This window comes from Glycine max, chromosome 4, assembly GCF_000004515.6.
Source record: "Glycine max cultivar Williams 82 chromosome 4, Glycine_max_v4.0, whole genome shotgun sequence".
NCBI lineage: Eukaryota > Viridiplantae > Streptophyta > Magnoliopsida > Fabales > Fabaceae > Glycine > Glycine max.
In genome coordinates this window covers 44,547,552-44,561,712 of record NC_016091.4, presented here as the reverse complement: position 1 = coordinate 44,561,712, position 14,161 = coordinate 44,547,552, and the positions used below count along the sequence as shown (strand labels likewise).

Genomic DNA, 14,161 nt, shown 5'->3' with positions numbered 1-14,161 from the left:
TCCTCCAAGTATCACAATTGTGTGATTTTTGTCTATTTAATAGTCTTCTATTAAATTTAGAGCAAATTGCAATCACCCGCAATCACCCTATCAGATTAGTGTTTATCACACCGACACCCACTATTTAAATTACCCTTACATAAAACCCCGTAACTAGGGGTGGGTGTACAAACCAGCCTAGCTTGTTTGAGGCCCGATCTTTGATGTCCGTGTTTTAGACCGACCGAATAAGTTCGGTCTTTGAGATAAATGATCTTTTTTTCTAGGTTTGTATTTGATCTATCAAAGTTTGTTGTTAAGCGGACTGGTTTGTGGGCTTAAATAGTAATCTGAAAAAGAAACACACACAAAATCTATTATCTGTTCACTTATGATCACGATCACAAGAACAAAAACAAGCCACGGTGGAGTGACAACAGTGTGGTGACGGTAGCACAACAATGATAGGAGATATGGACGGAGGTGGTGCGACCTGGGTAGAGTTGTAACTGCAAGAAAAGTACGAACATTGCACGACGGTGGTCGAACTGGAGTGTGATGACCAGAGAAAGGCACGATGACATGACCTTGAAAGAGGGGTGAGGCAATGCAAGGAACAATTGAAGAAGCATTTGAGTGCGACTATAACTGCAAGAGAGGCATAAACACTACACGATGGTGGCTAGACTGGATTGCGACTATCGGAGAAATGCGCAATGACGTGACCTTGAAGGAGAGGCAATGTGAGGAAGAAGGACTTGAGATTATGAGTTGTAAGTTACTAAGTTGGGGTTTAAGATTGAGTTGTGTTGTTTCTCTTAATCACCCAAAACACACAACAACAACCATTATGTGTTCAGTTTATCAGGTTAGTCTGTGAACCCATAGATTAAGTCTGCAAGTCTGGGGGTTTCATACTCTGAGCCTAAATTTGCCTATGGCCATATGAACTTTTAACAAATAGGTTCATTATCTATGCGGTTTGCAAGCTGAATAGACTGGTTTGCAGATCTGGGTTTGTATACCCACTGCTACCCTTAACTTTTGCAACTCTGTTGCAATGGCATCCCCTGCATCGCTATAGTTTAGATTCTATTAACAAAAATTCATCATGTGAACTGCACATGCTTCTTTAATGGAATTTAAAAACAATTTTACCCTTTTCTTCCACCCTCCATTCAACAACCACCATTCAATACTGACTTGCCTCATTTAGCAACTAGTGTAATCATATCAAACATTAATCAAAACAGACTCATTTTCACCTTCTCTCAATTGAACCATATTTTCAGTTTTTAAAAGATCTCTGTTTCTTGATTTTGTACATGGAGATTGAATTTGTAGTTTTATTTTTTTTCCTTTTCCTCTTTCTGAATAACTAGACACTTGTAGCCTTACTTCGGATGTAGCCTTGAATCACATGGAATTTAATATTCAAGAATTTCGATGCATCACTGATAGATAGGAAACTTTAATAGTGGAAAACATAGAAACTTTAGTTGTTTGTTCTTGGCAATAACAAGATGAATATAAAATAAAAAGCATTGAAAACATAAACCTAAGCACTAAAAATTCAAACATCTCCAAATCAAATGGGCAATTCAAAGGGACCCTTGTCTAGGTCAATTGTTGAACTTCATTAACCAACAAATTAAAGCTCCATATCAATTGTTGTTACAAAGCCCAAAACAAATTAACAAAATGAGTAATATTTGTACAAATGAACCCAACAGTCAAAGTTGTTGAAGAAGGGAATCGTTCAACTCACACCTATAATTGCTTTTGCATTTTTTATCCATCAAAGGGAGGTCATGGCATCAATGAGGAACTATGAGAAGGAGAAACATTAGCGACGATGTTTGAGTCGAAGAAGCTAGAGACGATAATCATGGGGCTAAGGTTACGTTGTCGACAACATCATATTTTGGCAATGAAGAATAAGAAGCCAATAACGACAAGGGAGTGCGATGGAGGAGGATCTAGTGACAAAGAATACAAACTGCTCACCAACCAAACCCCTCTGCCAACAATACAAATTGATGACGCTAAAATACAGCAGCGCCCAACAATACTCCCTTGAGAGACCAACAACATGATTGTTTCAAACTTGAACTCCTTTTTTTAGAAACCCTAATAGATTTGGGATTTCTATTTTGAGAGAACAAATATGAGTGCTTGGGCTAATGAGATTCGGACTAAGTCATAAGGGTTATTTTGATATTTTTCATACAACTTAACATCGTAGAAACGATAGTGGTTTGAGGGAGGCAAAAGAAATTTATTTGAATGGAGGGGGTGTGATTGTAATAAGTTCTAAATAGAGAGGAGGCCAATGCAATTTGCTCTTAAATTTTTAACATATTTTAATAACATGACATTGGAGGATGATGTGCAAGTTAACATGTTACCTGACACATATGTTGACATAACATTACAATTTTGGTCCATCAAAATTGTGATACATGAGAAACTAAAAGTTTAATTAAGCATCATTAGCATATGTGTAATGCAATGCATCAACTGTCACACCATTAACATGTTATCATGTAGTATTATGTCAGCAAAATCTATCTATTTTTTTTTGAAAGACTGATGAAGGGACCAAAATTGAAAATTTATGATACCTGAACGTCCTAATTTACACAATTGAAACTTGGGGACCAAAATTGTACCTTTACCTGAGAGATCAATAGTGCAATCAAGCGTAATTTTTTTCCTATACTTTTTTTTTTCATTTTTCCTTTACATTCATTTTAATCTTATGAAGTGACTTAATTTAACCTTGCTTATTGTATAATTTTTAATCATATTTTAGGTAAAAAAATTAGCGAGATATGCAATGATAAATATAGGAAAAACTAAATATTAAATAAAAAAAATACTTAGTTACTAACAAATAAATAATGTTCTTAGGGCTTAATTACTTTTTTGTCCCTACACTTGTTTAAGCTTTGCATTTTAATCCTTATATATAGAAACTTAAGATTTTGTCTCCTATACAAGCATTTTTTTATTTTATGTTTTAGTCCCTACCATCGGTTGTCAAGCAACTTTGTTAACCTTTGGTGTTCTAACACCACTAATAACTTTGGTAGTGTAAAGTTGGTGTAAATTATATGAAATTGAACATGCTTCCACCACACACTACCGTCGAAGGGACAATTTTTGACAACTATTGTCAAATAGGAAATTTTTGACAATTGAGTCTGTTGTCTCTTCCTTGTTTATTTTTTCCTCTCTTCATTTTTTTTCTCTTCCTCCTTCTTATGTCTTCTCCCTTCAGTGACATGTCCTTAGATAATCTCCTTGCATCTTTCATATTTTCACCCTTGACATAAGCATTCACTATTTAGATAGGTATAACCACATTGGATGAGAACTTGACAAGTAAAACCTACCCCTAAACTTGCCTACAAAATTCAAATTATTTCAACTTTACAAAAACAATTAGAACATTGGCAAGGCTAAACTCATTTATTATCCATAAAATCTCAAAGTCTCGATAATTTTTAGCATTGTATACATACCTAACAATCCTTGAATTTTAGGATACATAATTTGCATGAGGCGATTGATAGAAGAAGCTCCTAACTTGCTTTATCATGCCCAATTTAGCATACCCATAAAGCATATTGTTTTAAGTGTATAAATTTCTAACCTCCATTTCATTGAGCACCTTGCATGCCTAAATGAAATTGCTACAATTGTAATGCATGATGATTAAACAAAGATCTTGAATTTGAGTTCTGATTATGTAATTGTGTTATATATTTGGAGGGAGAGTTGTACTACCCATAGTAATCTTATCCAATTCAACACAATTGTCTCCAATGAAAAATACTTATGGTTCATGCCAAAATTTTTTTTTTTTTAAAGTTTGGCCCGATCCATTCTAACTCGAACCTAATGTAGGTTAGACCATAAATTCTTGTTGAATATTCAACCTATTTCTATCCCTACATGTTAATAAAAAATGTGGTATAGGAAAAAAATCATATTAGAAATGACTAATTAAATTACTCAATAAAATTTAATCTTAAATAAAACTGATAAATACTTCAAGTTTATAGCATAATTAAAAAATACTATCATATACAACTATTTTAATCTTTGAACTGATAAAGATAAGAATTAAAATGTCATAATTTGCAAAATTGGAGGACATTTTGATAATTTTATAAATTTTAGTTCAATTAACTAGATTTGAGAGATAGTTGAGGAATGATAGAAATAACGAAAGGATGCGTGCCTTATAAATTTGAAAGTTCAGTGTGGATTGTGTAGAGAGGAAGTGAGAAGAAGCAGAGGGAGAAAGAAGGGTTTGGAGTGTTATGGCGAGAGGGGAGAGAGCGGAGACAGAGAGTGGCGTTTCGTTGCCCTCGGTGGGCACGGACGCGAAGAAGCGGAGAGTAACGTACTTCTACGAGCCGTGCATCGGCGACTACTACTACGGGCAAGGGCATCCGATGAAGCCTCACCGCATTCGCATGGCCCACAACCTCATCGTTCACTACGGCCTCCACCGCCGCATGCAGGTCAACCGCCCCTTCCCCGCGGCGGAGGCCGACATCGGCCGCTTCCACGCCGACGACTACGTCGACTTCCTCTCCACCGTCTCGCCGCAAATCCTCTCCGAGAATTCCCACTCCCACTACCGTCAGCTCAAGCGCTTCAACGTCGGCGAGGACTGCCCCGTCTTCGACGGCCTCTTCGACTTCTGCCGCGCCTCCGCCGGCGGCTCCATCGGCGCCGCCGTCCGCCTCAACCGCGAAGACGCCGACGTCGCCATCAATTGGGCCGGCGGCCTGCACCACGCCAAGAAGGCCGAGGCCTCCGGGTTTTGCTATGTTAACGACATTGTTCTCGGCATTCTAGAACTTCTCAAAGTTCATAGGGTATTTTTTTCCCTTTTTCTTTTCTGTTTACACTGCAAACCAATGACGATGTGCGTATTTGGTTTACCGTTGGGAGACCCCCAAACGGCCGTTGAATAAAAAAACTCCGAATTCCTACTTCTCACAAAACGTGCATTAGAATGTGTGCCCGCATCATATGATTGGTTTGGATTTAATTTTACCCTGAACTCGTACCAATGCAATCCATGAACACCCCTAGTTCCCAAAGAAACACCGTTTTGGTACATTAAGAGACTCTAGGTGCGTGTTTGGTTTCATGTTAGATTATCTAGGATCATGTTGAACACTAGTTAGCGTGATTTTAGGTGAATTTTCACATGTTTGGTTTTATTACATTGAAGAATTGATTCTTGGTCCGGAATTTGATTTTGTGATGAAACAACTTTAGTAGCTTCTGTATTAGATAAAAAAATTTATAGCAAGTTTTACTACTTTTAAAATAAACAATCACAATCACTTCAAAATCAATTTTGCTTAACACTCATACAAACGCTAATCACTTTTAGTAAATGTAGGGACTAAAACTGAATTTGCAGATATTGAGGGACTATAAACCTATTTTATCCGTTTTTATTTCTTCTGTAGTTCTTCTGCATGTGAAAATCAAAATTATGGTTTTACTTATACAAAAGCTGCTTCTCTGATACTTGTTATATATGTGTTTGTTTTGTTAATTTTATTTAAATTAAATTTCCTTTGTTCCTTTTCCGATTTCATTGTTCACACTATGCTTTCTTTGATGATGGTCAGCGTGTGCTGTATATTGATATTGATGTTCACCATGGAGATGGCGTTGAGGAGGCATTTTACACTACTGATAGGGTGATGACAGTGTCATTTCATAAGTTTGGGGATTTTTTCCCAGGAACTGGGCACATTAAAGACATTGGGGTGGGTGCTGGAAAGAATTATTCTCTAAACGTCCCACTCAATGATGGATTGGATGATGAGACTTTCCGTGGTCTGTTTCGCCCCATCATTCAAAAAGTCATGGATGTTTATCAACCGGATGCAGTTGTTCTTCAATGTGGAGCTGACTCGTTGTCTGGTGATCGGTTGGGTTGCTTCAACTTGACTGTGAAGGGCCATGCAGATTGCCTTCGTTTCCTTAGATCATTCAATGTCCCTCTAATGGTCTTGGGTGGGGGAGGATATACGGTTCGCAATGTTGCTCGTTGTTGGTGTTATGAGGTCCCTTTCTTTACCTACTTGGACGGGAATGTAAATGTACTTTGGTTATGACCTAATAATGTTATTGATTACTATTTTGCACTTTCTTTGTTTTAGACTGCAGTGGCAGTAGGAGTGGAGCCTAGTCCTAAGTTGCCTTACAATGAATATTATGAATATTTTGGCCCGGACTATAATCTTCATGTTGAGCCATCCACAATGGAAAACCTAAACACACCCAGGGATCTGGAAAAAATTCGGTGAGTTTACATTAGCTGCCTTTTCTTGTGCATCACAATTGATGATTCTGATTTCAATTCTTTTTTCATCATGATTGAGGAAAACATATTGGCCATGAATAATTAATTAATACTTGTAAATCTAATTAGTCAGATGCACTATATTTTTTCTGTAGCTAAGTCACATCCTTTCTGCAAATACGATGCTTTGACTTTTTAGAATCTTCTTAATAATTGCATATGCCTGAACAAGCTATAATTTTGACTTGGAAGATGGCCCTTCCTGTTGGGTTGGTTTGAATTGAAAACATGTATTGTATTTGTTCTAGATGTCAAATATCTAAAGCCACCATAGCACGTTTTCTCTCCTATGTGCCTGAGGCCAGGGGACAGGGACTGAACCTTAGCAGGATTAGAGCTTCCGATTTCTCATGCTGTCATGCATATAGTGCCCATATAAGTCTCTCTGGGTGTTTGTGTTGGTGGGGGGTTGGCTTACACTGGGAAGTGGTTACAACTTACAATTTTGATTATGATCTATACCCAAATGCCTTTTCATGTCTACCAGCAGACCTGACATGGAGCTTTCCTACTCCAGATTACAATATATATGCAAAGTATGTTATAGAAGTAGTTTACTGCCACTTCAGCAATAGTCAAATTGATAACTGATAACCTACCTTCCCGCCAATGGTTGGGGAGCCAGCTTCAAATCCCCCTACCTAGCTGGTAAATGATATCACCCTAGAGACCAAAAAAGGGAATTCTATTCTGTCATGTTAAAGTATTAGCTTGATGTGTGCGGTAACAGTTGAATGTTTATCAAATGTTTTCTGTTCTTTCTCATCTAGTTATTTGTTACTCAAACATCCAGTATAATTGCTAGGATTTTCTTGAAGCTAAATTTGATTAAAATGGATTGTTTTAATTGATTTTCCAGGAATACATTACTGGAACAACTTTCCAGGCTTCCCCATGCACCCAGTGCACCTTTTCAAACAACACCATCGGTCATCGAAGTTCCAGAAGAGGTTGTTACTCTAACTAGTTGCACATATTGTTGCTCTTCAGTTTTCCTCTTTTTATTTGATTTTATTCAGTAAATGGTTTCAGGAAGAGGAGGACATGGATGTAAGGCCAAAACGTCGTATATGGAGTGGTGAAGATTTTGATTCGGATCATGATGATGACATGGCTAGTTCAAAGAACTCTGATTTAACTGCACAAACGAGGTAAGGGTTGTAAATTGTTTTAAAGTGAAAAGTAAATCCATTCAGTTTATCACTCTTTATAGTGTAAGAGTAGGTATATTTTGGGTTTATTTGAGTCTGTAACCTTAATGCTCTATGTAGCCTTGAAGCTCCCGCTTCTCTTTTGATTGAAGTTTTGGCTAGATAGTGTAGTGGTCTTTAAGCTCCAGCCTCACTTTCACAACTCTTGTTACTAAGTTTCACAGCTTCTCTTTTTGATATTTTGATCTATAACCACTACTTTTGTTTCTTCAGATTTAATTTTGTTATTTGGTCCCATTCTATTGATTTCCTTTCTCTATGTTTGGCACACATATATCTTAAGTTCACCATCCTCAAACTCAATCTCAATAAAATTCAAAAACTTTGTATCGTGGCTCACTCATAGTTTTCCTTGTCTCATATCTAGCTTTTCAATACCTTGCCAATTTTTCAACATTATTGCGCTCGAGTAATGCCTTAAAACACTCCTTTTTGTTTCTTACCTTTTCTTGATCATTTTCATTCCACCACCAAGATTCTCTATTTCTCAGTTCAAAACCTTTTGATTCCCCTAAAATTATATAAACAACCTTTCTAACCTTTTTAAACATCTTATCTCCGATGAGGGTGACACTACCTTGTGATTTTTAATTGCCTTCCTCCAATAATTTCTTCTTAAAAGTCAAATGTTATCACTCATGAGCTGATACCACTTGATTCTTGGATTTGCATCTTTATCAAGGATCAAGACCTTGAGTTGTGCACAAGACTCTCCTTATGGAATCACCTTGCAATCTTTGCAAGTTCTTTACTAAAAGAAATCAATTTGTGACCTTAAGATTCCACTCTTATAAGTTGATTAGATGTCCCTTCCATTTCTTAACACAACTGTTCATAATCTTGAAATCACATGTCATTGAGAAGTTAAGAATAGATTCTCCTTCATTTAGATTTAGATATTCAAAACCAAAATTACTGTTGGTTCCTGCAAATTGCCTTGCCTCAGTGTCAACATGGTCTATTTAGATCCTTACTTATTAGAATCTTTTTCACTTCTGGAAAGCCATGAACCAACCTGCCCATCTAAATATTCCCAAAATTTCTTTCAATCCTACTTGTGTATAAGCATTGCTGATATTAATAGCCTTATGTGCATCTATTAATTTTTAATAAAAATAATATTGCAATAAAAAGGGTATAACATGCTTAATTACATAAATCAGTCTGAGACTTGAGAGTGCATGAAGCCTTATAAATTAGGGTGCAAAGTTCATTCAGCTCAATTTTAAGCTCATTGTTTATTCGAGATTAAGAGAATATGTTGTTGAATAGGTCATGTGATCAATAGCAAATGAATGTGATTACATTTGGTTCATTTTATCAAAAGCTAAGAATTATACACTATATGCAGCAGGTCTGTTGCAGATGACATGGACGAAGATAAAGATTAAAGCAGGAGTGCATCCCTCATCTTAATAATGATAGAACAGAGCAAGTACCAGATTTAGCATTTTACAAATTAGTGGGAAGCTTATTGCTGTTTGATCTATTGCATATTTTCTCTAGACTTTTTATGGATAAAGTAGGGAGCAGTGTTGCCTTTGGCTTGTTGGGGGATGGTGCCCTAGTAATGGCGGGTTTCTACTTTTTAGAACACACCACCCCCCGAAAATAACATTGCCTTGCATGTTTGCTTTGGCGGACCGGATTTTAAATTTCAATAGAAAAATATACACAATTACCATTTTACCCTTTTGGTTATTTTAAAAAATAAATTAATTTCTATTCTTAATATTTATTCTAATAGGTTTAAATTTCCCCCCTTAAAGTGAGTTATTATCGAAAAAACATTCTTTAGTCATCAAAAAGTAAATAAATCAAAAATACAATTTTAGTAAAAAAATATATATATTTTGAATTACCTAATCTAATAGGCTGTGATTACATAGCCAAATTTACAAAACTTATTCAATTTTAATATTAATCTATATAATTTAAGAATTTATTGTAGAGTAAATCACACCATTCGGGTTTTTGAATTTACGTGATGCATTCGCATTAATCTTCGAATGAAGAATAAACTCTCTTTAAAAGTGTATTCTGCCACTCTAGTTAGTTTCGAATCAGAAGCCTGTTATCTTCACACTCATACTTGTAAGAAGTCAACAAACTCCTTTTCTTTCATGACACTTGTTAACACACAAAACTCAAGTACATTTTCTCTTGGTCCTTGGTACATTTAGCATATTCATTGCCTTTTTTTGGATTGATCTTTGCTTAAAAGCTTTATCAATAAATTTCAACCAAAGCTAAAGATTATGCTAAAATTAACTATATGAAAAAGTGTATTCTTTATATTTTGTTCGTATGTGGAGGAGGTTAAATTATAATTATAATTTTCTTATATTTTTAATTTTGTAATTTTGATTTTATAAATTATTAAATATATAAACATTTGTTCTTATTTTATTATAATATATAGATTTTTTTTAAATTATTTTATATCATTTAAATATTATGAGGATTTGAAATTATAATTTAACCTTTATAAAAATAGATGTAAGGCAACATAGAGACTGATGCTATTTTGATTTTCCAATTGATAATTTTTTCCCTTTGCAAACTTTTTTTTTTCTACTCCCCACGCACCCGTTTTAATCTTAGCTGAAAAGTTTATATCATTTGGTGCGTAAGTTTACTTAGACAGTGGATGCAAACTGTAAATGATACAATCCCTTATTAATTATTATAATCCTTTTGTTTGGTCCATTCTTTACAAAGGATATACGTGCAGTGAGTGAGTTGACTGAGTCACTGGGCCTTTCTAGGGATACATTTGTATTGAGCTTGAGGGGTCTATGACCCTTTATATCTAAAAGAAAAGTGTTATTTTTTGGGTCAATTTTTTTAATGTAAAGATGCCATTGTACTTATATCCTATGGTACTTCAAAAATATTCGTAAATAGGTAGGGTAATTGTTCAATGAGAAAAAGTTTAGGATCGGATATTTATCCGTAATTTTTAATGGAGATGTGTGTACGAATAATCGAATAGGTATTATATTATCTGACCCGCCTCATACCTGCACCTATTATATATGTAATAATTGAATTAAAATATTTTACATGTATTTATAATTATATATTTTATTAATTAGTTTAATTTTATTACTAAAACATAGTATTGATTATTAAATTTAAGAATTAGAACATTGATAGTTAAGAATGAATATATTTCTAATATTTGGTTATCACTTATGTTTGCCTGATTTAATGTTATGTTTAAATTATTTTAAAAAAATTCATTTAATTTCAATACCTTTTTAAATAATATTTTTTTTATTGATTTTACACATAAATGTGAGTAGGTGGTGGGTGTGAGTATACAAGTATTTAGTAGGAACAAAAATAAGGATTAAAGTTTATATGTGCACTCGTATGAATAATTTTTTTAAATGTGAATATGGAGATAAATAACATAATACCTATCGAGAGTGTCCATTGTCATTCTTATTTAGTGAAAATAATGACTTATTTGGTGATCAGATATGATAGGATAATCTTGTCTTATTTTATTTTGTTGTGTATTTTTATATTTTATTGGCTCAACTGATCTAGCCTTAGTTTTGTCCATCTAAACTACTCCTTGGGTTTGCTTTGAAGGTTTTAATCTCGGTATTTTTCTTAACAGTATCAGTTAGGTTGGTTAAGTTGGTTATGGAGAAGTTAGTTAGGATAGTTAGCTTTCGGTTATAACAACCATGCATCACATGTATATAAGCTTCCGCCATTGATGAATAAACACAAGAGCTGTAGCTGATCATTTTTCTCTAAATTGCTTTAGTCCTTTCTTTCCTTATGATATCTTGTCTTGTTATTATGGTATCAGAGCTCTTCTAGTGAAGAGTTCTGCTGCGCATACGTTCCTCCTTCCACTACCCACAATAATCCACCATGAATGAAGCATCAATCAACAACACGGAGAGTTATCTATACCTCCATCTGAGCGAGAACCCGGCCACTGCCCTCGTTTCCCCAGTCCTAGACTCAACTAACTACCACTCATGGAGTAGGTCCATGGTCATTGCATTAAGTGCCAAGAACAAAGTAGAATTCATAGATGGTAGCGCGCCTGAACCACTGAAAACGGATAGAATGCATGGAGCGTGGCGTCGATGTAACAATATGGTTGTTTCGTGGATAGTTCACTCAGTGGCTACCTCCATACGTCAAAGTATACTTTGGATGGACAAAGCTGAGGAAATCTGGCACGATCTGAAATCAAGATATTCACAGGGTGATCTTCTGCGAATCTCCGACCTCCAGCAAGAAGCTTCAACAATGAAGCAAGGCTCACTCACAGTGACTGAGTATTTCACTCGTCTACGCGTAATTTGGGATGAGATCGAGAACTTTAGACCTGATCCCATCTGTTCCTGTAATATCAGGTGCTCCTGCAATGCCTTCACCATTATCGCGCAACGAAAGCTCGAGGATAGAGCTATGCAGTTCCTGCGAGGCTTGAACGAACAATACGCTAACATTCGCTCTCACGTTCTTCTCATGGATCCCATACCCTCCATATCCAAAATATTATCCTATGTAGCTCAACAGGAAAGGCAACTGCTAGGTAACACCGGACCAAGTATCAACTTCGAACCCAAAGATATCTCCATTAACGCCGCAAAGACCACTTGCGATTTTTGTGGACGTATTGGTCATGTGGAAAGTGCGTGTTATAAGAAGCATGAAGTGCCCTCTAATTACGATGCAAAGAATAAGAGTAACATTGGAAGAAAAACGTGCACCCACTGCGGCAAGATAGGACATACAGTGGATTTCTGCTATCGGAAACACGGGTACCCGCCGGGATACAAGCCTTACAGTGGAAGGACCACCGTGAACAACGTAGTGGCAGTTGAAAGCAAAGCCACTGATGATCAAGCTCAGCATCACGAGTCTCATGAGTTCGTTCGCTTCTCCCCTGAGCAGTACAAGGCACTTCTTGCCTTAATCCAGGAGCCATCCGCCGGGAACACGACACCCACTCAACCCAAACAGGTTGCTTCAATTTCCTCATGCACCGTCAATACTCCAATAAACCCAGGTATGTCACTTTCTCCCAGTGCGCTTTCCACCTCCTGGATATTAGATTCAGGGGCTACAAATCATGTAACCTGCTCCTTGCATAACCTTCACTCCCATAGACGAATCAATCCAATCATAGTAAAACTTTCGAATTGCCAATATGTTCATGCCACCCATTCAGGAACAGTTCAGCTCTCGCCCAACATAACCTTACACAATGTTCTTTATATACCCACCTTCACGTTCAACCTTATTTCGATATCAAAGCTTGTATCTTCTATTAATTGTGAATTAATCTTTTCTTCCACATCGTGTGTACTGCAGGAAATGAACAACCATATGAAGATTGGTATAGTTGAAGCAAAGCATGGTCTCTATCACCTGATACCAAACTAGTTGACCACCAAAGCTGTAAACTCTACCATCACCCATCCTCGATGCAATGTAATTCCCATAGACCTTTGGCACTTTAGGTTGGGTCACCCTTCAGCTGAAAGAATACAATGTATGAAAACCTATTATCCTCTTCTAAGAAATAACAAAAATTTTGTCTGCAACACATGTCATTTATGCAAAGCACAAGAAAATGCCATTTTCTCCTAGCAGTTCACATGCATCTCATGTTTTCGATTTACTTCACATGGATTTATGGGGTCCGTGTTCGAAACTATCAATGCATGGACACAAATATTTCCTAACAATTGTTGACGATTGCTCACGCTTTACATGGGTACATCTCATGAAGTCTAAAGCTGAAACACGATAGGTCATTATGAATTTCATTGCATTCATTGAAACATAGTATAATGGAAAAGTTAAAATCATAAGAAGTGATAATGGGGTCGAGTTCTTCATGCATCATTATTATGCATCAAAAGGAATCATGCACCAAACTACATGTGTCGAAACCCCAGAACAAAACAGTGTTGCGGAACGAAAGCATCAGCATCTACTCAATATCACACGCGCACTCTTGTTTCAGGCGAGTCTACCACCTAGTTTCTAGTGTTACGCCTTGCCGCATGCCGCATACTTGATTAATTGCATCCCCACACCATACTTGCATGATATTTCACCTTACGAAAAGTTTCATAAGCATCCATGCGATATCTCTAATCTTCGAGTTTTCGGATGTCTGTGTTACATCAATACGCTCAAAGCAAATCGACAAAAGCTTGATGCTAGGGCACACCCATGCATCTTCATTGGTTTTAAAACGCATACAAAAGGATATCTTGTATATGATTTGCATTCTAATGATGTTACAGTATCTAGAAATGTCACGTTTTATGAAGATCATTTTTCCATATTATTCTGAAATCCAACATTTAAACTCAGAAAATTCAGCTCCCTCTCCGGGATCCTTTTCCGGCAAGAACCTTGACCCACAAATAGAAAATTGCTCATCACGACCCACGATATAAGTACCCTCATCCAATGAACCTTCAAATGAGCAACCTCTTCCACACCTTAGGCATTCCACAAGAGCCAAACATGCCTCGACATATCTCCAAGACTATCACAGAGACCTTGCTTC

At 36.3% G+C, this 14,161-nt stretch overlaps 1 protein-coding gene across 2 annotated transcripts; it reads left to right on the top strand.

Annotated features, from left to right (window-relative positions):
• Positions 1–4,191: 4,191 nt before the first annotated feature.
• Positions 4,192–9,285, top strand: HDA3 (histone deacetylase). Of its 2 annotated transcripts, none has more exons than XM_006578590.4 (6): positions 4,192–4,874; positions 5,646–6,086; positions 6,183–6,325; positions 7,245–7,335; positions 7,418–7,536; positions 8,948–9,285. In XM_006578590.4, the coding sequence occupies exons 1-6, from the start codon at positions 4,311–4,313 to the stop codon at positions 8,985–8,987; spliced, it is 1,398 nt and encodes a 465-aa protein (XP_006578653.1). In that variant the 5' UTR covers positions 4,192–4,310; the 3' UTR covers positions 8,988–9,285. The 2 variants fall into 2 exon arrangements, with proteins under 2 accessions (XP_006578653.1, XP_003523097.1); XM_003523049.4 differs by having other exon boundaries at positions 4,197–4,874; positions 8,951–9,285.
• Positions 9,286–14,161: the final 4,876 nt, after the last annotated feature.

Coding starts and splice junctions, on each gene's coding strand:
- HDA3 (XM_006578590.4), top strand. CDS start 4,311: ATGGCGAGAGGGGAGAGAGCGGAGACAGAGAGTGGCGTTTCGTTGCCC. Junction 4,875..5,645: donor AACTTCTCAAAGTTCATAGG/GTATTTTTTTCC, acceptor GATGATGGTCAG/CGTGTGCTGTATATTGATAT. Junction 7,336..7,417: donor TCATCGAAGTTCCAGAAGAG/GTTGTTACTCTA, acceptor AAATGGTTTCAG/GAAGAGGAGGACATGGATGT.